The 22,426-nt window shown below is 43.5% G+C and overlaps 1 protein-coding gene across 6 annotated transcripts; it reads left to right on the forward strand.

The window, feature by feature from the left end:
- The first annotated feature begins 1,601 nt into the window (after positions 1-1,601).
- On the forward strand, positions 1,602-21,106 carry phrf1 (PHD and ring finger domains 1). 6 transcript variants are annotated; one of them, XM_021600471.3, is made up of 19 exons: positions 1,602-1,810; positions 2,786-2,958; positions 3,080-3,184; positions 3,324-3,520; positions 3,805-3,888; positions 4,159-4,292; positions 4,491-4,582; positions 4,731-4,903; positions 5,378-5,513; positions 5,603-5,718; positions 5,831-6,024; positions 6,238-6,366; positions 6,466-6,611; positions 11,102-12,824; positions 12,962-14,259; positions 14,555-14,631; positions 17,035-17,223; positions 17,620-17,748; positions 18,697-21,106. In XM_021600471.3, exons 2-19 carry the CDS (start codon positions 2,871-2,873, stop codon positions 18,844-18,846), a joined length of 5,160 nt encoding a protein of 1,719 aa, XP_021456146.3. In that variant the 5' UTR covers positions 1,602-1,810; positions 2,786-2,870; the 3' UTR covers positions 18,847-21,106. The 6 variants fall into 6 exon arrangements, with proteins under 6 accessions (XP_021456146.3, XP_090086559.1, XP_090086544.1 ...); XM_090230433.1 differs by having other exon boundaries at positions 17,074-17,223; XM_090230418.1 differs by having other exon boundaries at positions 1,604-1,810; positions 4,731-4,888.
- Positions 21,107-22,426: the final 1,320 nt, after the last annotated feature.

Raw genomic sequence — 22,426 nt, forward strand, 5'->3', positions numbered from 1 at the left:
ATGAGGAGAGTGTGGTTGTGCACGTACCAAGGATGCTGCTGCATTACAGTAGTGGAAGCCAGAACGAGAGAGCGCAAATGGCACAGACTGTATGATCTATTCTAGACTAATGTGGTAATGCAATCATGAAGTATTCAAGGCGCGTTACGGAGCATCTTAAATTATTTAGATGCCCTGCAAGACGCAAAGTGCCATGTCAGATACAATTGCCCGACACTCAATACCATTATTTAATACACGTTTTAAACAGATTGATACTCACATTTTTCTGATATATTATGTTACCGTTTTATTAGTACTTCCCTCCCCTGTTGACAATTCTCTTCATCATCATAATAATTTTACACATATTTCTAGCTTGAATATTTCCACATTTCCTCTAACTACTGTACTGTCTGGTCCGACCAGATCACAGTGGTCTGGTCAGTGGGGTAGTGAGAGGCAACTCAGGCGGGTTCATCTGAATACATTTAATTCACACAATTTTCTCTTAATCGTGACACTATTTGCATTATTCATTCAACCATATAATTGTCCCCATCAAATATAAAAAACCTGCTGTAGCAGGTAGCCTAGTTTGCCTTGAACGACTGTGGGCTATGAGTAAAACTGTTCAAAATTTGAACTTTTGACCGCGACGGATTGGCTAGTGTCAAACAATCATTTTTTTCCGCCTCGGTGTATATAAAAACATATTTAAACAGTGCTCTGTGTGTCTGAAGCCTTATTGATACTGGCGCGCGGGTTCAATAACATTACCAAGTGACCTGTTTGAAGTCGAAGCCAAAGCTATCAACATCAAAGGAACATAATATTGTCTGGTCGAAAATGCCAGACCATACAATTTACTTGATTGGATACAATCGGATACAGGGACAAATTATTACACGATACAAAGCAACAATTAAGCAGGAATGTCTTACGCTTTAGCCTATTATGTAACAGGCCCGTCCAGGTAATACGTCATTTTTACTTCAACCAGCAGAGAGCGGCAGAGCCACATAGTATATAGGCAACCGGAATGCCCATTATTAGTCTTATGATCAGTCCGGCTACACACAGCCTACAGTAAGTACAGTTGTACGATTGGATGACTTTGCATGGGTAACCGAAAATTAGCTAGGCAGCATAATGGTTAGCATAGGTAGTGGCATAGCGCAGTTTCTCAGGGCCCCGGAAGGTACGAGCAAGACGCCCCCCCCCCCCCCCCCCCCCCACCCAACTAAACATTTTTTAATAAAGCATTTTTTCTATGCGGCAGAGAGCAAAAAAATGGCAGTTTTATAGCTAATCTCCTGCTATTCTACACATTTTGCCATGATGTTGTGAGAAAAAAAATCAGTTTAAAGCTAATTTCCTGTCATTCAAAAAATACATGGTTTATGACATTCCCATTCTATCCAACCTAGATTAGTCTGCCACTCTACAAGTCTGTGTGATGAGTGTTTATCAGGGGAAAAGGTGGAGCATGTGTTGACATTTTGTGAACTGTGTGATAGGGAGAGATGATGTGAAAGGGTTAGGGGTTTGGGTGGTGTAGTGAGGGGAGGAAAGGGGAGGGAAGTGTTGTCTAGGGCTCTATTTCACTTCCTTAGAGGAACAGAAATAATGAAGATAATTTAATGTAGGTAGGCTGTGATTGGCCTCACACTCCAGTACAGTAGGTGGTGGTGTATGCGATCCACCAGCCCAATCCCAAAGAAGAAGAAGAGTGCGTTCGGCCATTTCCGTCACTCCAGCCAGCGATGTCACTCAAGAAAAATCGTGGACTGAGAAATTACGCCAAACATGTCACTCACAACTGTTTAGGGTAGGTGTAAACACACTTTGCATGTTCGAAGTATTTTTTATTTTTTTATTTAACTAGGCAAGTCAGTTAAGAACTAAATCTTATTTACAATGACGGCCTAGGAACAGTGGGTTAATTGACTTGTTCAGCTATAGAACAACACATTTTTATCTTGTCAGTTAGGGGATTCGATCAAAGCAACCTTCATGTTACTGGCCCACGCTCTAACCACTAGGCTACCTGCCGCCCCAGTATGCCTAAATAATGAGAAATTGTTAATGTACCAACATTATAGCATAAGAATGTCACATGCACCGAAGATAACGAGCTTGCAAGTTATATTTAGACTCAAGCTAATAATGGTAACGTTAGCTAGTAGGCTAACGTTAGCAGGTTATTCTCCAAAACAATGCGGATATCTAGCTAACATGCATTGCTCGCTAGTGTTGCATAGCTAGCTAAGAATATTCCATAAATTGCACGTTTTATTTGCAATAAGGTAAGTAGTTAGGTAACGAAGCGTATTTAAGTTTACCTAGTAACAACAGGCAACTCTTTTAGCCAGCATGTATGCACAGCAGCGCACCACCACAGTCGCGCAGCGTGTTTGTTGTTGAGGAAACTGAAGCAGCAACAGTTGTTAGCTAGTTAAGCTAAACAGTTACTATAATCTTGAAAACGAGAACTTGGTATACATTTTTACCTCGTTTGTCAGTCTGCTTGTTATTTATGGCTGGCAGACTTTAACCTTTGTGTTAAATCTCTTATCAATGGACTAACTAGCTGTCCACTTCAAGTAGCACTTGACTTGTGACATGCTAGCTGATTTTCATATACCTCCTTCACATACCGCTATTTAATGAAGTGCTAATCTGATATTTCTACAAGCGTCCTTGTTTGTAGCAGGTGTCAATACTGAGTACACAGGAAAGCTTTGTTTGCGGGTGGACCAGGTGAAGAGCTGTGGCACTCATTTAAATGTCATGTATTTTCCAGCTACTGACAATTCATAAGTCTCACTTAAGCAGAGCCTTTGGGATTTAGCAAGATATTGGTGCTGGAGGCTCTCTGATGTTCAGCCATGGACGAAGAGGACAGCCAGGATGAGCTGATCAACCGGAATGCTACCCACGGAAAAGGGAAAAGGCCAGCATTGTGGGCAATCTCAGGTATGGGCTCGTTTCCCCACATTTTATGAATAGCCTAATGAGTGAATCTTAGTACTATTGGAAAGAATATGAGAGCTAACTTTGTAAGGCTGTACATCCACTTTTCTTTATCAACATCCAGATGAAGACTCAGATGATGGTGGGGAGGAATCTGAGGAGGGAGCTTCTGACAGTGGTGAGGAAGAACACCTCGATGGAGAAGAAGATGAGGAGGATGATAGTGATGGTGAGAGGTTATGGAGATGTAGGCCACTGTATTCATAGGAAAGAATCGGTAATGGTTCATGATACACTTTTAGTATCTTTTTATAAACCTACCACTTGAGTTTCATAACCTCTGATCATACAACATACTTGTTTCTCAGATGATGAAGAGGAGGATGCTGTGAAGGAGGTGGAGGGTGCAGTGGGGGGAGTGTCTGCTGACTTGGCAGGCCTGAGCTCAGATGAGGACACAGAGAAATGTCCCATCTGCCTCAATTCTTTCCACAGCCAGCCTGTGGCCACACCAGAGAGCTGCAAACACTACTTCTGCCTCGACTGCATCCTTGAGTGGTCCAAGGTAGGTGGGTGACATCAGGGGGGGCAAGAAGACGGGTCAAGGGGTCAAAGCCTTTTACCAACTTCAGTCTTCGTACAGACTCAAAATTATGATATTGTTGTAAGAACTAGAAGACATTAACCTGTCAAATTGATGATCATCACTGAAACTATGGACAAGAGTCACCACATCTCAGCTTTAACTTTCAAACCTATAAACTAAGGTTTTGTTAAGTCAGACAATCAGGATATGTTAAAGTGTGTCCAAATGTTGTGCTTCCAAGCGTGTTTTTGTTCTTCCCTCAGAATGCAAACTCCTGCCCTGTGGATAGAATAGTCTTCAATAACATCTACCTGAGAAAATGTTATGGTGGGAAAGTGCAGAAAATGGTGAGTTAAAGTTCAGACTTTCTGTAGTTGAATATAAGTCTTATATTTGCCTTTGAAAATGATTTAATGTTGTGAATGTGTTGGGGTGGGGATGTCTTTGAGCTACTACAGATGGCATGTGCATTTCTCATGAAGGGTATTTGATTTATTTTGTGGCAAAGAACATTATGGTCCAAACATTGTGTATCCAAATATGGATCCTGCATGGGAGCTGCAGACAGTCACCTTCCTCTCATTGCTCTATGTGCGTGTGGTGATGGTTGAGTGCAGATCACAGTGCAGAAGCCAGTGAAGGAGGGCCAGGAGGAGGTGATAGACCTGGAGCTGGAACAGACCAGCTGTGAGGTGTGTGGGGGGAGCGACCGTGAAGACCGACTGCTGCTCTGTGACGGCTGTGATGCAGGGTGAGACACAAGCTACACACACCACCTGATCTTTCTTGGATTTTTCATGATGAATTCCTGATTGTATGACATCGGCAAATCAGAATACATCCATCTGGTCATTAAAATGAACCCTTTTACCCCTGTTTTTTTTAGGATCTGATCATGTCCATGTTAACCCCTAATCTCTAACCCATCATGTCTGTGCTCCATGGGAAGGTACCACATGGAGTGCCTGACCCCCCCGCTAGACGCTGTCCCTGTGGAGGAATGGTTCTGCCCAGAGTGTCAAGCCAACAACCGCCATTCAAGTAATCAGTACTATTGAGTCATTACGTCTTCCTCTGAGGAAAAAAAGTTGACAATACTCTTTGTATAAAGCCTGAGAACAGGTATTGTGCAGTACAGGTCAGTCCTTTTACCAAGATCCCAGAGCTCATCAATGTTCCTGCTCCTCAGGGGGTTCAGAGGAACTGAGCGACGTGGAGAGTCTGAGCAGCGCCCGTCCCACAACCAGTCGCTCCCGCCCCCGCACAACGGGCCCCACCCGGGCCATCGCCCGCACCCAGCAAAGCGAGAGGGTCCGCGCCAGTGTCAACCGCCACCGCATCACCCAGGCACGCACTGCACAGGTTTGGCATGAGGCGTGTTGCTTCCTACTGGCTTCTTTGTTCTCCCTCACTCCGCTACTCACCACTAGTGTCAGCATCCCGTACTCTGTAGTACTGATATGCAGTATTGATATGAACGCTGTAAGCAAATATTGTTTATTGAGCAGCATGATAATGTACATACAGAATGAAAAATGATGTTTTCCCTCATGGGTTGAAATGTGTATGGTGGGTATTTCTATGTAGTATTGTATTACATAACATTTGATGAATGACGACTGTTATTTTGTCTCGTTTGAATGCGCTACTTGCACCAAGTAACATTTGACATGCAGGAATAGAATAGAGAGTCAGAGAGAGAGGTGGCTCTTCATAGTGACGCTGCAGGCTGCCTCTCATCAGACTGCTGTGAAGTTCATGTCAAGTAAAGCCTGTCTATAGACAAAATAGACAACCGAGAATCAGTAGAGTGATGCATTATACCTTTGGTCTCAGATTGCCCCCAGTTTTCTGATGCCACAGTCCACCTGGCTGGATGACACTATCAACGCAGTAGTGGCAGGACTCAACACAGCCGTGTACATACGGGACCTCACACCCCGTGCTCCATCCAGCCGACGACGCAGGACAGGTGAACACACGCACTCTCTCACACACACACATACACATACACAGCCTATCTGGGTTGTTAAAATAGATGCATTTGCTCTGTGCCCACAGTGAAGCGCAGGAAAGGCAGTAGTAAGAGGTCATCGGGTGAGAAGGGCAAAGCTGCAGGCACTGGGGGGAAGAGGAGGAAACGGAGAGTGAGGAGGTCCAAGTCCAGAAGGAAAATGGTGAGACTTTACATTTTTAACACGTATAGCAGGAAAAGTATAGTACCTAAAACAGATTGATAGGAGTGCTCATGTTCAGTCTGGCTGTGTGTATTTGCGTGTGTGTTTCTAGGTGGTGAAGAAGGAGCCTACATCTCGTGGTCGTATAGCCCATAACCTGGGGATAGGGAAGCCCAAATGGGGCTCATCCCTTCCCTCTGTGTACCGGCCTACAGAAACCACTCTGGGCAGTATGAGAGCTGACATAGGAGCTGCTTCGCTCTCTGTCTATGGAGACCCCTTTGACTTGGACCCCTTCACTGACAGGCACAACTCACAACCATAAGATAACATAGTACTTTATTCAACCAGGAAGTGGAAATCCCCAGCTAATGTCAGAACAACACTGAACATATATACAACAATTTTTAACAAAACCATGAATTAAAAAAGAAAAAGAAACTCGGAAAATAACAAGCAATTGTGGAATGCACTCAAACCCTGTTCTTGAATGTTGATTGGTTGTTGATCCCACCCCAGGAATGAAGAGGAGGAAGAGCATGCCTCGGCCATGACATCACTGCTGGAGGCTAAGAGGCATGGCTTATCTCGCTCTGCCCTCCGCTCGCACCAGCCTGTGGCCCGACCAATCACTGCTGGCCTCTCCAGGTACCCCTTCTCATCTCCTCCCATGTTATGTTGTCACATTATGTTGTTACGTCCTTCAATATGGTACATGTGTGACCTGTGGTTGCCATGGTGTTGTAGGCGGGGCCCAAGCCTGCCCCAGGTGGCGGCGTTGGCCCCAGTGCCTGACCTTCTGGGCAGCATCCTATCAGGACAGAGCATGCTGCTGATGGACAGCTCAGACGTGGTCATCAACAGAGACGGATCCCTCAAGGCTACCAAACCAGGTGGGCTGCTAGGGTTTCTTCCTTTCTTCAGTTCAATCCCTTGTCCTTTCTCTTTTTTTCTGCTATTTTTTTGTTTTCCGTATCTAATACCTGGCTATTCAAGAACTAGTGAACATCTTATTTAGGGCTGACCTCATTTAGTTGACTGGTCGATTGTTTGGTCAATAGGCTGTTGGTCGACCAAGATTTCTTTAGTCGAGCAGTCGCACTCTGATTCGTACCTGTCTCAATGGACTAATCCATTGCGGAGGCCACGTGGATGGTATAGTCCATCACTCTAAGACATGACACTGAAATTCAATATGGTTATATTATGTAAAAAGAATGGTGCAACACTAATAAATGTAATATTATTTTATGGATATGGTCGCTGTCCACAGTACTGAAACATCATCTTCAGCGTGCCGTAGAACTGGCGCCTTTCCCTATGTTGCTCTGTGCATAACAGCAAAATGAACCAGCATATTGGGATTGAGAACAATGCGGGGGAGGCAGCAGCAGCAGAGACGAGGAAACAGCCCTTGTCTTAAACCCTATTCAGACAGGATTAGTTTTACTGGGGCTGGTCGGGTAATGTAATTATGTGCACAAGCACAACACCACATCTGTCATTTTAGTCCTGTCTGAATCTGCCATGTCAGTAATTTGTATATGGCAGGAGAGTAACAATTCCAGCCAGAATAATCTACATCTAGTTTGACAGGTGTTGCTCACGGTTTGAGCAAGAAAACAATAACTGATTCGATAAATTGAACGAAGTGCTGCGCATAGCATGTGTATATATATATATGAAGGGCCTACATGCATCAACTTTCACAGTGATTGCTTTTGTTCATATGTTTTGTGCATATGAATAGCATATTGCCAAATGCACCAGTAAAAAATATTACACCTATTCAATGTAACCCTTGCTGTTAATAGATCTTAAAGCAGCATACAACTGACCTAAACGTGACCTAAAAGTTCACCTTCGCATCCATAGCCTTAAAATGCATCTCAAGTGCAAGTGCACTGTTTAGCTCACGTCTGAAGGCTGTGGGGCATTTAGGACGTCTACTGCAGATCGCTAAAATATCCTACGATCACACTTCCTCAATTAAAATATTATGGCAACACTATACCAAAGATGGTTTGGTATGGTTTAGGAACTTAGGAGCCAAGCTGGAGTTATCAGTGTAACCTGTTATCGTCTCGACTTGTTGAAATATCTTCACGTCTAGAAAAACACCTCCAGGCTTCCGTCATAACTGTCATTTTATTGGAAAAAGTAATTACATGGGGCAGTTTAGAAAGAACAAATCCCATCCGAATCGTCCTCTGGAATAATGGATATTCTGGGGTAATAATTACATAACCAACGTTCTCTATTAATACTAGTCCCATTGCGAATAGGGCTTAGCCTGATTGTCTAAGCAAATTGAGGAGAGGGCAAACCAACTTAATTAGGTCTATAATCAATAATCTAACAGTTAAATGTGCCTGGCTTTATTAATCATCCATATATATACACTACATGACCAAAGGTATGTTGACACCTGCTCATTCCAAAATCATGGGCATTAATATGGAGTTGGTCCCCCTTTGCTGCTATAACAGCCTCCACTCTTCTGGGAGGGCTTTCCACTAGATGTTGGAACATTGCTGCAGGGACTTGCTTCCATTCAGCCACGAGCATTAGTGAGGTCGGGCACTGATGTTCGGCAATTAGGCCTGGCTAGCAGTAGGTATTCCAATTCATCCCAAAGGTGTTCGATGGGGTTTAGGTCAGGGCTCTGTGCAGGCCACTCAAGTTCTTCCACACCGATCTCACAAACCCTTTCTGTATGAGCCTTACTTTGTGCACGGTAACATTGTCATGCTGAAACAGAAAAAGGGCCTTCCCCAAAAGTTCCAACAAAGTTGGAAGTATAGAATTGTTGAGTGTGTCATTGTAGCGTAGCGTTAAGATTTCCCTTCACTGGAACTAAGGGGCCTAACCCGAACCATGAAAAACAGCCCCAGACCATTATTCCTCCTATACCAAACTTTACAGTTATGACTATGCATTGGGGCAGGTAGCGTTCTCTTAGCATCCGCCAAACCCAGATTCGTCCGTTGGACTGCCAGATGGTGAAGCATTCATCACTCCAAAGAACGCGTTTCCACTGCTCCAGATCTTAGGCTGGTGTGCGGCTGCTCGGCCATGGAAACCCATTTCATGAACCTCCAGACGAACAGTTATTGTGATGACGTTGCATCCAGAGGCATTTTGGAACTCTGTAGTGAGTGTTGCAACCGAGGACAGACGATTTTTAGGTGCTTCAGCACTCGTGGTCCCGTTCTGCGAGATTGTGTGGCCTACCACTTCGTTGCTGAGGTTTTAGTGGGTAGATCAACTTTAATATTGCGGATAGATTGTTGCTTCCATCAATGTAATTGTCTGCATCATTTCCAATCCCCCATATTTTTTTGTATGTATACAGTTGAAGACGGAAGTTTACATACACCTTAGCCAAATACATTTAAACTCAGTTTTTCAATTCCTGACATTTAATCCATTAAGAATTCCCTGTCTTAGGTCAGTTAGGATCACCACTTTATTTAAAAAATGTGAAATGTCAGAATAATAGAAGAGTGATTTATTTCAGCTTTTATTCCTTTCATCACATTCCCAGTGGGTCAGAAGTTTACATACACTCAATTAGTATTTGGTAGCATTGCCATCAAATTGTTTAACTTGGGTCAAATGTTTCGGGTAGCCTTCCACAAGCCTCCCACAATAAGTTTTGGCCCATTCCTCCTGACAGAGCTGATGTAACTGAGTCAGGCTTGTAGGACTCCTTGCTCACACACGGCTTTTCAGTTCTGCCCACAAGTTTTCTATAGGATTGAGGTCAGGGCTTTGTGATGGCCACTCCAATACCTTGACTTTGTTGTCCTTAAACCATTTTTCCACAACTTTGGAAGTATGCTTGAGGTCATTGTCCATTTGGAAGACCCGTTTGCGACCAAGCTTTAACTTCCTGACTGAGATGTTGCTTCAATATATCCACATAATTTTTCTGCCTCATGATGCCATCTTTGTGAAGTGCACCAGTCCCTCCTGCAGCAAAGCACCCCCACAACATGATGCTGCCACCCCCATGCTTCACGGTTGGGATGGTGTTCTTTGGCTTGCAAGCCTCACCTTTTTTCCTCCTAACATAACAATGGTCATTATGGCCAAACAGTTCTATGTTTGTTTCATCAGACCAGAGGACATTTCTCCAAAAAGTACTATCTTTGTCCCCATGTGCAGTTTCAAACCGTAGTCTGTTTTTTTTATGGTGGTTTTGGAGCAGTGGCTTCTGCCTTGCTGAGCGGCCTTTCAGGTTATGTCAATATATATGACTCGTTTTACTGTGGATATAGATACTTTTGTACCTGTTTCCTCCAGCATCTTCACAACGTCCTTTGCTGCTGTTCTGGGATTGATTTGCACTTTTCGCACCAAAATACGTTCATCTCTAGGAAACAGAACGCGTCTCCTTCCTGAGCGGTATGATGGCTGCGTGGTCCTGTGGTGTTTAAACTTGCGTACTATTGTTTGTACAGATGAACGTGGTACCTTCAGGCATTTGGAAATTGCTCCCAAAGATGAACCAGACTTGTGTTCTACAAAAAAAATTCTGATGTCTTGGCTGATTTCTTTTGATTTTCACATGATGTCAAGCAAAGAGGCACTGAGTTTGAAGGTAGGCCTTGAAATACATCCACAGGTACACCTTCAATTGATTCAAATGTTGTCAATTAGCCTATCAGAAGCTTCTAAAGCCATGACATCATTTTCTGGAATTTTCCAAGCTGTTTAAAGGCACAGTCAACTTAGTGTATGTGAACTTCTGACCCACTGGAATTGTGATTAAGTGAAATAATCTGTCCGTAAACAATTGTTGGAAAAAGTACTTGTCATGCACAAAGTAGATGTCCTAACCGACTTGCCAAAACTATAGTTTGTTAACAAGAAATTTGTGGAGTGATTAAAACTAATTTTTCAACGACTCCGACCTAAGACTATGTAAACTTCCGACTTCAACTGTAGGTAACAGAACTTTTCAGTTAGAAACTAAAATGCTGTGGTGCTTTTTCGCTGCAGTAGGGAGGAGATGGAGACAACGTGCGCCAGTCACGCAGGCACACTGTCACTTTTTTTTTAACCACGTGACCATTGGGTTCTTTCTTGAGTAATTTGTGTGTCTTAATTATTTAATCAAACCGTGTGCTTAAAGCATCAGACAAGCTCAGTGCATATATAGTTGGTTTTATTCAAACACATGGGGGGTGGGGTCTGTCTATATATGGAAAAATACGTTTAAACATTTCGACAGGAACAGGACAACACTCGTCGACCAATATTTTTTTTATAGTTGGGGACAGCCCTAGTTTTATTGCTTGTCTATCATTCATGTTGGATTCTGTGTTAAACAGCAGAATAAGGGTTAGTAAATGGATGTCTTGTGTTTGTATTGTAGTGGGTGTGTCATCTTCGTCCAGGCTGGGCAGCAGTAGGAGCAGCAGCTCTGGTGAATCAGTAGCCCAGAACCACTCAGGGATGTCCCCTAACCCAGAAGCAGTCAGCTCCCTCTCTCTTCCCACTAACGGAGACCTGGGGGTGGGACCCTCCTGTAGCCCCCTGAACAGGCCCTCCCTCAGCTCCCCAGGGCCCTGCTCGTCCCCTCTCACCCCCCCATCCCCTTGCCCGGCCAGCCACAGCCAGACTTCCCCGCCTCCCAGACCCAGCCCAAGTCTTGGACAGAGCCACTGGGGGGCCACTGGTGTACAACTTCCCCATAGGACCCAGAGGGAAGCCACCTCTACCACCACTCCTACCCCAGACTCTCGGTCTAGAGGGAGGGAGACCGTGCCACCACAGCCCCAGGCTAAGAAGGCTGCCCCTAAACCAGTATGGGAAGCACCAGTATCGGTGCTTCCCAGGATACCAAAGATAAAACGGGAGAGTGGTGGGCTAACGAATGGCAGTGTCAGTAGGGGGGGTAGTAGTAGCCGTGCTAATGGTAATGGCTTCCCTGAGGCCTGTGTAAACAGCCTGGGTGGGAACAGGGGTAGGCAGCCAAGGGTGGATCAGCAGCAGCAGGGCAGGACAGAGGGCCAGACACAGAGACAGAGACCAGAGCAAGCAGGCTCTTCGTCTGCCTTCTCCAGCTCCTTTTCCTCTTCCTCTGATTCCCCAGCCAACCCGGCATTGGCATCCACGGTGTGCTTCCGGATCAATGCCAGTGGGAATGCGTGGCACGCCCGACAGCTTAACAACGCCTCAGCAATGTTTGCCACCGGCAACAGTCAAGAACCACTGTCCACGGAAGAAGAGGCGGTGAAGAGGAGAAGAGAGGAGCGCAGCAGCAAACAGAGGCCCCTGGCCACCTCACACACACAGGTCAAAGAGGAGGAGGGGGATATATACGACCCCTTCCACCCAACAGGCTCAGACTCCAACGCCTCAGAAAGTGAAGGAGAGAGCCATGCTGGGGGGAAACCATCCATGGCGCACAAGGAATGTACCATCTACCAGGTGAAAGCTGAGGCACTGGAAAATAGGGTGTCACTGGAGAGGGATGAGGGCTCAGGAGAAGTTCTGGATGTGAAGAGCGAGGCAGACACGGCAAAGCCTGGTCACGGCCCACACAACGCACCCAGATCTGGGATGACTGGCACCAGCACACCCCTGTCCCAGAGCCATGTCCCTGGGAAGAAGGAGAGAAAAGAACAAGGGGGCAAGAATCGAGAGCCCCAGAGCCAGAAGACTGATCATTTCTCATCCAGCTCAGCTTCCAGCCACCACAGCAACAAGATGGTGAAGACCGAGATCAAGTCAGAGCCCCAGGACAGCCCCCCCAAGTCCCTGTCCAGGTCTAAATCAAACTCCAGGCCCTCAGGCCATGGGAGGAAAACATCCAAAGGTGGGGAGTCTTCCACGGAACGGGGGTCCACCTCAAACAGCCCGGAGGCAGGCAGGAGAAGAGGAGACAAGGCCCCGGAGCAGCAAGGGAGGAAGAGGGGAGACAAGGAGGGTAAGAGAGGAGAAGAGGGGGGTGAGAGAAGGTCCAGGCGTTCAGAATCGAGGGAGAGGAGACTGCTTTGTTCTCCATCAGACAGCTCCACTTCTGAGACCTCTGAGAGGTCTCGCAAGAAGAAGAGACGGTCATGCTCGCTCTCCAAAGACAGGAGGCGCTCCAGGTACTAATGTAATTCTGTGATAATGTAAATTCTGTGTGCAGTGATTTTGTGGGCTTTTAATAATAATATAATAAATTATGAAATGTATTCTAGTATATACTGTTATTATAATAACTCATATTATTATTTTGATTTAGGTCGAGGTCAGGGTCCGGCTCCAGCAGCAGAGAGCGGTCCCAGAGTAGGAAGCAGAAGATGGGGAGCAGGGAGAGGAACGACAGCAGAGGAAGTGAGAGAGAGAAGGGTCGGCCATCAAATGCCAAGAAGCGAGGTCACTCGCAGTCTCGCTCGCGGTCCAGGTCCAGGGAGAGGAGGAAAGACCACTCACGATCACAACCATCATCCTCTGGGTCAAAAAACAGGTTTGATGTGCGGTCAAAAGACAAGAAGAGGCCGAGGTCCAGGTCGCGGTCCAGAGAGAGGAGAAAAGAAGAGGGGTCGTCACAGGGAACACACAGACCAGGGTCTTTCTCAACCACCTCCTCCAAAGAGCTAGAAGAACAGAAAGAGAAGATAAAAGAGAAAGTGCTTACTCTGAAAGAGGAGAGAGAGGCTGAAGAAGACAGAAAAGAGCGAGAGATCAAACAAGAGATGCCTTCTTCTTCAGGACTCAAACCTCACTCTGTCCTCTCTGTCTGCCAGGTGAAAAAGGAGAGTGACGGCAATGAATTTAGAACAGAGAAGCACGCCTCTCTCTCAGCAAAACTGCTCAAAGAGTCGAAGCTGCTCAAAGAAATCAAAAAAGAGATACTGCCTGCCTTTGATATGTTTGAAGAATCACTGGATAGTAAACCAATCAAGGAAGAAAAACCTCTGTCAATGTTCAGCGAGTTCAAGGACTTGCAAGAGCACAAGGAGATCAAAAAGGAAAAACCTCCCCCCTCCATAAATGAGGTGTGCGCCCTCCCCACCTCAGACATAACCGAACAAAAAGACCAGGTATTAAAGGAAACCAAGACTGAGCCCATCTGGCCTGAGCTGCCTCAACAACTGACCTCCATCATCACTGTTCCCCCCACAGGCCAACCCAGCCCCAGCTTCTCAACACTCCGCACCAACCCTGTCCCTGCTCCTTCTCAGGCTGCAGTGACTACAGCCGGCCAGCAGGTGGCCCCATCCCTGCCTCTAGTACCAAAGGCCCTCACAGAGACCCCTCCATCTGTCCAAACCATCCCAGTGAAGGAAGAAGTAGAGGAGCATTCCGACTATGAACTTGATGACATGGACGTGGACATGATGCTGGACAGTCTGGACTATGTGAAGAGTGAGAAAGCAGAGCCAGGAGGAGAGAAAGGGGAGGCTGAGGTTAAAGAGGCGAAGGAGGGCGAAGAGGTGAAGACAGTCACGCCAGGTGTTAAAGCCAAACCCTCGGCGAAGAGAGTCACCTGGAACCTACAGGAACCAGATGGACCACAGCCAGAGAAGACTGGTAGTAGTGAGTATTATTGTACATTTTCAAATATTCTACCTTTTCTATTATTGTTGTTGCGTTGTTGAGAGGTGAACCTCCATGTAAGCATGTCATTGTACTGTGTACACCAAGTGTTCCTGTGCATATGACAAAGAAACTTAATTAATTTTGTATACAATTTTAGCCTACCACAATCTGGATTGACCCAATCAGAGCCCTTTAATGTTTTTCTAGTCAGCTGTTTGACTCCGGTTCAGAAACTACCTCTAATTAACATAACACAGAGAGGGTCATAGGGTGTGTGTTTTCTCTGTCTCAGAGCTGGCCCTCTACAAACTGAAGCTCAAACAGGAGGGAGCTCGCAGACCTGCCTCCTCCGCCCAGGCTTCCAATCAGGTATGGCTCAGCCACCTCGTCACATACACACCTCTTCCTTACTTCTCAGAAACATAGATGCATTCGTGCCTACTCACCTAGATAACTATTTTGTGCTTCAGGCCTCTACTGCTGTATGCTGCCTTTCTTTCCTGCTAATATCTGCACTGAACAAAAATATAAACGCAACATGTAAAGTGTTGGTTTCATGAGCTGAACTAAAAATCCCAGAAATGTCGTACTCACAAAAAGCTTATTCCTCTCAAATGTTGTGCACAAATTTGTTTACATCCCTGTTTTGTGAGCATTTATCTTTTGCCAAGATAATCCATCCAAGGTGTGGCATATCAAGAAGCTGATTAAACAGCATGATCATTACACAGGTGCACCTTGTGCTGGGGGCAATAAAAGGCCACTTTAAATGTGCTATTTTGTCACACAGTTTTGCCACAGATGTCTCGAATTCTGATTGGCTGGGCCTGGCTGCCAAGTGGGTGGGCCCATGGCTGCACCCCAGCTCAGTCATGTGAAATGTATTTATTTGAATTGACTGATTTCCTTATTTGAACTCTAACTCAGTAAACTCTTTGAAATTGTTGCACGTTGCGTTTATATTTTTGTTCAGTGTAGATATGATCAATGTTTTCCCTCTCTTTTTTTTTGACACTGAGCAAATTTCAGGTCTACTGAGTTCAAATTCTGTGCAACTTCCAGCGCGCGTTTACTGTGAACACTGAGGCTGTACCCGCTTTAAGTTTGTTTTTATACTGGTCAAGTAGGCTACTGTGGCTTTTTGATGATAATGTATGTCTACCAGAGTGGCCTACCATCAAAAACAATGGACAAAATGCATCCCATTTTAACATGGAAATAGCTGTTCTATCATTCAGCCTACAATGTAGGCCTACATTCCATGAGACTTTAGAAAAAAACATGCATGGCTGGACACTAACCTATTTATCCACTTGTCCTTCAGACAAGGAGGTGACTGAAAATTTTGTTGTTTGATGCAGAAAACCACTTTACAAAATAAAATGTATTATTATTTCCATACCATTATTACAGAGAATCAGACACATTATGCTACCCTCTGCCTATTGGCTATTTGGCTGTCTCAAAATACAACGGCCCTTTAAGACCAAAAAAAAGCTCTTTACTTAACCCGCTTTTCAAAGAAGTCTAGAAATGTACACGTTTTGTGTTCTTGTAGTCAGCAATATATAACTGGGCTAATAACTCACTAACTGACAAAGGATATTAACAAAATGTGCATACATGGCTGCATGCAGCTCTTACTTTGATCTCAAAACGAACGCATCTACTCAAGACTACAGCTGTAAAAACAGTCCAGTACAATGTAAATGGCACAGCTCAATATGTGGCAATGGCCTAGTTGCATATAGGCCTACTGCAGCTCTGCTTGGTAATGCCGCAGCACTGGTCTGTGTAGACTGTAGAGAATAGGCTGCGCAATATAAACCTACTCCGAAGCGTTCTGCGAACAGCAACATCTCTTGCATATATCGTTTTGTTTCGATATGTTGCAAGGAAAGTGGCTAATATTACGTTGAGTTGATCACAATTTCAACAGTAAAGGGAAACTATAAAGTTGAGTGAAGTTCAGTATCGTGCTTCTCTCCGTGTCTAGGGTCTAGTTTAGAGGGAACTTTGGTTATGATCAATCAGTATGGAATTCACTATGAAATGGCACCTAGTCACAGCATCATACTGCCGGCTGGTCATATCAATAATATAAAGTAGACGTACTGTTGATCTTTACAGATATCTGTGATTTAGTGCTCCAAAACATTCAGCACAAAATGTTTCTGTAATTAACATGCATCTCTCCTGACAGGCCACAGGGTGGCAGTCTGTGTTTTCTTTTACTCGGAGAGCAGTTGTTGTGGCTGTCAGCGTAAAGCCATTGCCGATCACATGGGTCTTTTGAGAGCTCATGTGACTGAAACTGAAACTGATAAAGCAGCGTTTCACAGTGAAATGAAAGTAGAAGCCTTACTTGGGAAATAGAAACTTTAGAACGGAGGAATGTTACACGTCAGAGGCTTTTATGTGCTGGGAATAACAGCACAATAACATTTTTCCTGCTACGTCTCGATGAGACAATAGATGTTTGAGATTTATGCCAATGTTTATTTTATTATCAAATAAATGTTTTTTTTGTCACATACACATGGTTAGCAGATGTTAATGTGAGTGTAGCGAAATGCTTGTAATTTAGTTTAGTTAGGTAATATTGCTGTTGTGACTTAAGAACATGAAATACAATAGTTAAAATAAAAATGTTAATATTGTACTGTAATTTACCAACACCTAAAATCTTTGTAATTCTTATGTGAACATTTAACTTGCACACACATCTCAAATTGGGATTCACCCATAGTCAGTTAACCTTCCCACCCATAGGAGGCCGCCTTGGGTAATACATCACTCACTGACCCCAAGGTTCAGAGCACCAAGAGGGCCAGTGTGTCTCTAGTGCTCCCCAGTGCACTTTCCAGCTCCAACAGCCTACCACAAGTTGGGCTCTCCAAACCTGTGCAGGGGGAACCCAATGAAGCCCTAGGAGAGGATGATGCTTCCAGAAACGATAATGTGAGTCTGAGAGAAAGACCATGATGGTCTTCAAATGTATCAATGCACACTTCGGTGATATCTATGTGTATACAGTGGATTCAGAAAGTATTCACACCCATTTACCTTTTCCACATTTTGTTATGTTACAGCCTTATTCTAAAATTGATTGAAATGTCCATTGTTTTTTGCTTTGTCATTATGGGGTATTGTGTGTAGATTGATGAAGGAAAAAAACAATTTAATCCATTTTAGAATAAGGCTGTAACGTAACAATATTTGGAAAAAGTCAAGGGGTCTGAATACTTTCTGAATGCACTATATATATATGTCCTTATATGCTTCTTGACAACAAATGACCAGTCCCCTTCATAGTGTAGTAGTGTATGTTGACTAATCACCGATGTCTATCCTCAGTACATAAAGAAGCTTCACATGCAGGAGAGAGCCATAAAGGAGGTGAAACTGGCAATCAAACCCTTCTACCAGAAGAAAGACATCACGAAGGACGAGTACAAGGAAATCGTACGCAAGGCTGTCCAGAAGGTAGACCTGATAATTGGATCAAATTGTGTCATGTGGTATGCAATTCCGAATTAAAATGAATTTTTACGGGAACTGGAGAACATGCACATAATAATGAAACCAAAGATGTTTATCATGGGAGTAAATCTTTAGATCCGGTGTCTTTCATTGGTTGATGTAGGGGCTTGTCTCAACCTGTGCAATATGAGACTTTAGATTTACAAGAATCAACTGAGTCTTCCACTAATTCTTGCAGTACATGACGAACGACAGCCTGTGGCTGTGTTTCAAACTCATAAAAGACACACCGTCATCCACTTACCCTCGCCTTATGCGATGATTGTACATCTACTAAGTCAGCCAAAACTTAAAACCTCAATGTCAATATGGAGAAGTCAACATACAAGTGTAAGTAAAAAGGTTAGAAATTGTGCTACTAATGCACATGACGGCACAAACACGTCTAGTAAAAATAATTATGTTTTTGTTTTGGAAATTGTAGAAATAAAACATTTTTCTTCAGCAGTTCCAGCTAGGCAGGCTAACATTAGTTAGCTAATTCATTTGCTAGCTATCATACAGTAGGCGTATATTAATAATTCAATAGTTAATATAAGTAGACATGCAATCATAATTGACTGTAGTGCATATAAAGCACCCACAAGCTACCGGTGGCTGAAAACACAATCATCAAGGGATGAACAAGTGACGAATTTCCGGGCAAGGGTGGTCCTTTTAAAAATCATTCCTTCCTCCCTCGCCCCTTGTCCTGCAAGTGTAAACACGTCAGATGTCATGATACGTCATCAGAAGTGTCCACTTAATTTGAGGGCTGAGAGGATAGGGTGTGTCTTTTAAGTGTTTGGAATGCAGCCCTTGTTTCACAGTGGATTAAAAATAAAATAATTTGACTGTTTGTAAATTGCTTCTCTAATTTGTATATCATTTGTTTTCCCATTGTGATTCCAGGTCTGCCACAGTAAGAGTGGAGAGATCAACCCAGTGAAAGTGGCCAACCTGGTCAAAGCCTATGTGGACAAATACAAACATGACAGGAAACACAGGAAAGGAGAGGAGGAGGCAGAAACTGATAGAACAAACGATCCAGAGACCCCATGAAATCATCCACAGGCACTCAGCCATATTCAGCCATTTTCACTAATTTAATCATTTCTGTTATCTTATGTCACAGGATTTTAGGGGACTCAAGCAAGGACTTAGAGAAAGAGTGGCTCCAAATTTGATTTGTCTTTCATAGTTTTTAGGTGCGATAAAGTTATGTTCTGTCCATGGTAATTCACAGTTTCACAAAATCATGGTAGAGGCGTTTCGTTGAAAGAAGATGTGCAAGTAACTTTTACTGCACCCAATGTTGTCTGGCACTTTGATTACCACTGACTGCCAAACATCTGTTTTGAATTGAATTTGTTTCCAGGTTCACCCGGGGCCAGACCATGTAGATCTACTTTGTTGGTCTACTCTGTATGAGGCTAACACAGAGATTCTGTCTTAAAGAGACAGCTCTCAGTCAGATCGCCTTTCAGTCAAGAGAGGCTAAGGGATAATGTGAAGCAGCTATTTCTACTGGCAAAATGTCTGAATAGAAGCAGTGGTGGCTTTTATTTTGTATATTTTGGGCAGTAGAGGGGTATTTTTAAAAACGCCACAATGCAGAAAAATACCAGTAGGCAATTTTTTTTGAAAAGGAGAAACAATTATTTTAGATTTGGTGTAAATATTGATTTTGAATGATCATTATGTACGCCCTGCCAGTTGTTAGCTGCCTACCGGGAATTCACAAATGTATATTGTTCATGGTTCTGGATGAAGTTTGTTGTTTTCGTGAATGTCTCTGTGCTATGGAACTGTGGATCCGATGGAGTGCTGGTTGACCATACAGTATGTGGCTCTGCACATAGTGGCTGTCCTCTTCAGTGGTGCTCAGATTGTCAACGCTCCTCTGGTCTCTATTGGCATAATACTAACTTGAGATGAGGGCACACAACTCAGACTTCCTCAAAAAATCTTCCATTGATAATCAATGCATGTTTGTTGAGAAAGTTTGAGTTATGAATTTTCTTAAGTTTGGACTCGGCCCAAACTTAATCCTACCTTTTCATCAGGTTTTTGATTAAGACAGGAAACCAGGTGAGGTGACTGCAATCATCAGCTTTAATTGATCAATTGACCAGTCATTTGCCAATGATTAGTGAAAACCAGCAGACACTGGAGTTTATATAAGTTTTGTGAATACTGCACCTTCACCTGTTTTCTCTTAGTTTAACGTTTCGTCTAGAATCAATTGGCTAGTTCTGTTGTATATTTGTAGCAGGCTAACAAGTCATAAGACAAAGCATACCATGCCTGTCTTGCAACCTAATCGATGTTTTTCCCATTTCTTCACACATTCACACTTGGTTATGAACTCAACTAGTTGCTCACATTTCTTCTGAAAGACTAATTCCAAAAGCTTATTTTCCAGTTTGAATAATGTGCAATAACCATTATTCTTGACACTGGTCGGCCAGAGTTTGTTCTTTGTCACAAACAAACTAGATTTGTTTTAGTCCTTGCAAATATTGCCATACTTGTAGTTGCGAACTTGGAAATTGTTAATCAAGTAATAGTCCATAATCCTAGTCAAGGCCAGGATGTTTTTGATAACGACATGACCTGACAAACACTCTTAACAAGGGGCCAAAGGATTTCCTAGTCAGGTGTCATAGGTGGGAGAAACCCCTGGCCCTAGTCATACGGTATTCAATTCATGCCATCCGTAATCACTGTTTCTCATTGGTTGGAAGTGGTTCACTTCCTTCCTGCTAATGAATACTTACAACTGTACCTGAAAACGGTTGGCCTTCTCTACTTATTTTCAAAGACTCCTCTAGATCTCTTCTAAAAGTTTATTTGTAGAAAAGTGCGTTAAAGAATATCCCCCCATCTTTTCAATTTTGGCGTTGGCATGTTCCCATTCTGTGTGTGTAGTAGAATGGATGTGTGTGGACCTGCCTTGGACTGGGCACCTGTCTTGTCCTACACCTATATTCACATTTCAAATCGATCCCTAGATTATATCTGCTTGGCACTTCTGTAGACCTAAAAGGATTGGATTGGTGTATCAGAGGGCCAGATGGAGTTGCTACCAAATTGTGTATACTGTACCTGCAGTATCTGATCCTTTCAGATCTACTTGAAGTGCCTAGGGGTTGATTGGAATTGAGCTTACGTACTTTGTTTTTGAGAGGAGTGGGGAAAGGAGGTGCTTGAGTTAAATGTATTTGGTTTTTTCTCCTTCATTACTTGATCTCCTAGGGCAAGTGCTTCAGAGGGAACACAAAATGATAAGTAAAATAAAATACATTTTTGTCCCAATTTACTTTTTTGTGGTGTTCATGTTTTACTAACATGCCAAATTTAAGGGTGGGCTGAAGATATATTTTGTGACTGAATGGGCAACATTTTGGAAAAGGAACCCACTAACATAATAGCATAATATTTAACAGGATATTACTAATCTTTACAGAAGTAGTTAATCTCAAACTGTGATGAAATGATTATATAAGGCTGGGGGTTATATTAATTTAAGTTAAAGTCCCGTCAAATGTTAAAGCTAGAATCCTCAGTTGCTACATTCATTTTTGGACTTAAATGCCTCATGAGCTTAGTTCAACTGTTGTACCCCATCAGAACCCAATATAACCATGAGGCTATACAGTGTTTGCTTAAAACTATAATTTTGATATGGTCAGTCCAAGCAGCCAACTGTACATTCTAGCTTTAAACCAGCCATTACACTTCTCCATAGGAATTCATTTTAAAACCTGAATTGACTGGAATTTTCACCTACTCTGCTGTAGGTTTCTCTGAGTAATGGTTTGCTCTGAGCCAGTGGAGAGGGTTCTCTCCCCCTCTGGCTGCTCTGTGCTATACTTACTGTCGGACTGGGCCTGGAGGTCCCACTCGACTGTACAATCTGTAATAAAATCATTTTATTTTTCACCATTGAAATCCCAGGGTATTATGCATCTCAAATCATTTATTTAAAAACACTCTAGTCAGTGTTTATTCAAGGCTAAAGTCAACCCGAAGCATGACAACTTTATAAAACTGACGAGTATGAAAATCATTCCTAGATGAAAGCAATTGGTTTGTTTTCTGCATGTTTTTTTAAGCCAAAAGGACCCCACTAGACTTGCATCAGCACTGGTGAAAATGATACCGTTTGTGTTAGACAAAGTAACCACTCGGAGCCTCAGGACTACCTGGCTGTCCCCAAGCCACCCTGTCATATACAGTTCTGCCTGCTACTATGGAACTGGTGTCACTGGACATGTTACTTTGTCCGGGACTTGCTCTCGACCTCAACACTTGGTAATGGATTTATATTTAATACAAATACTTACTATGGTGTTAAACAGCTGCACCCTATATAACCGCTGGTTATTATTTGACCCAGTTGGTCTTTGAACATTTTAAGTCTTGATGATCTAGCCTTATGGCCATGTAGCCTGAAAATCTCCTGATGGCAGAAGAGGTTTGGCCACCACTCGGAGCCTAGTTCCTCTAAGTTTCTGCCTTTCTACAGAGTTTTTCCTAGCCACCGTGCTTCTGCATTGCTTGCCCTTTGGGGTTTTAGGCTGGGTTGCACTTTGACAACTGCTAAAGTAAAAATTACTTATATATTTGATTGATAGCG

This window comes from Oncorhynchus mykiss, chromosome 1 (genome assembly GCF_057628025.1).
Source record: "Oncorhynchus mykiss isolate SJ-2025 chromosome 1, ASM5762802v1, whole genome shotgun sequence".
NCBI classification, from domain to species: domain Eukaryota; kingdom Metazoa; phylum Chordata; class Actinopteri; order Salmoniformes; family Salmonidae; genus Oncorhynchus; species Oncorhynchus mykiss.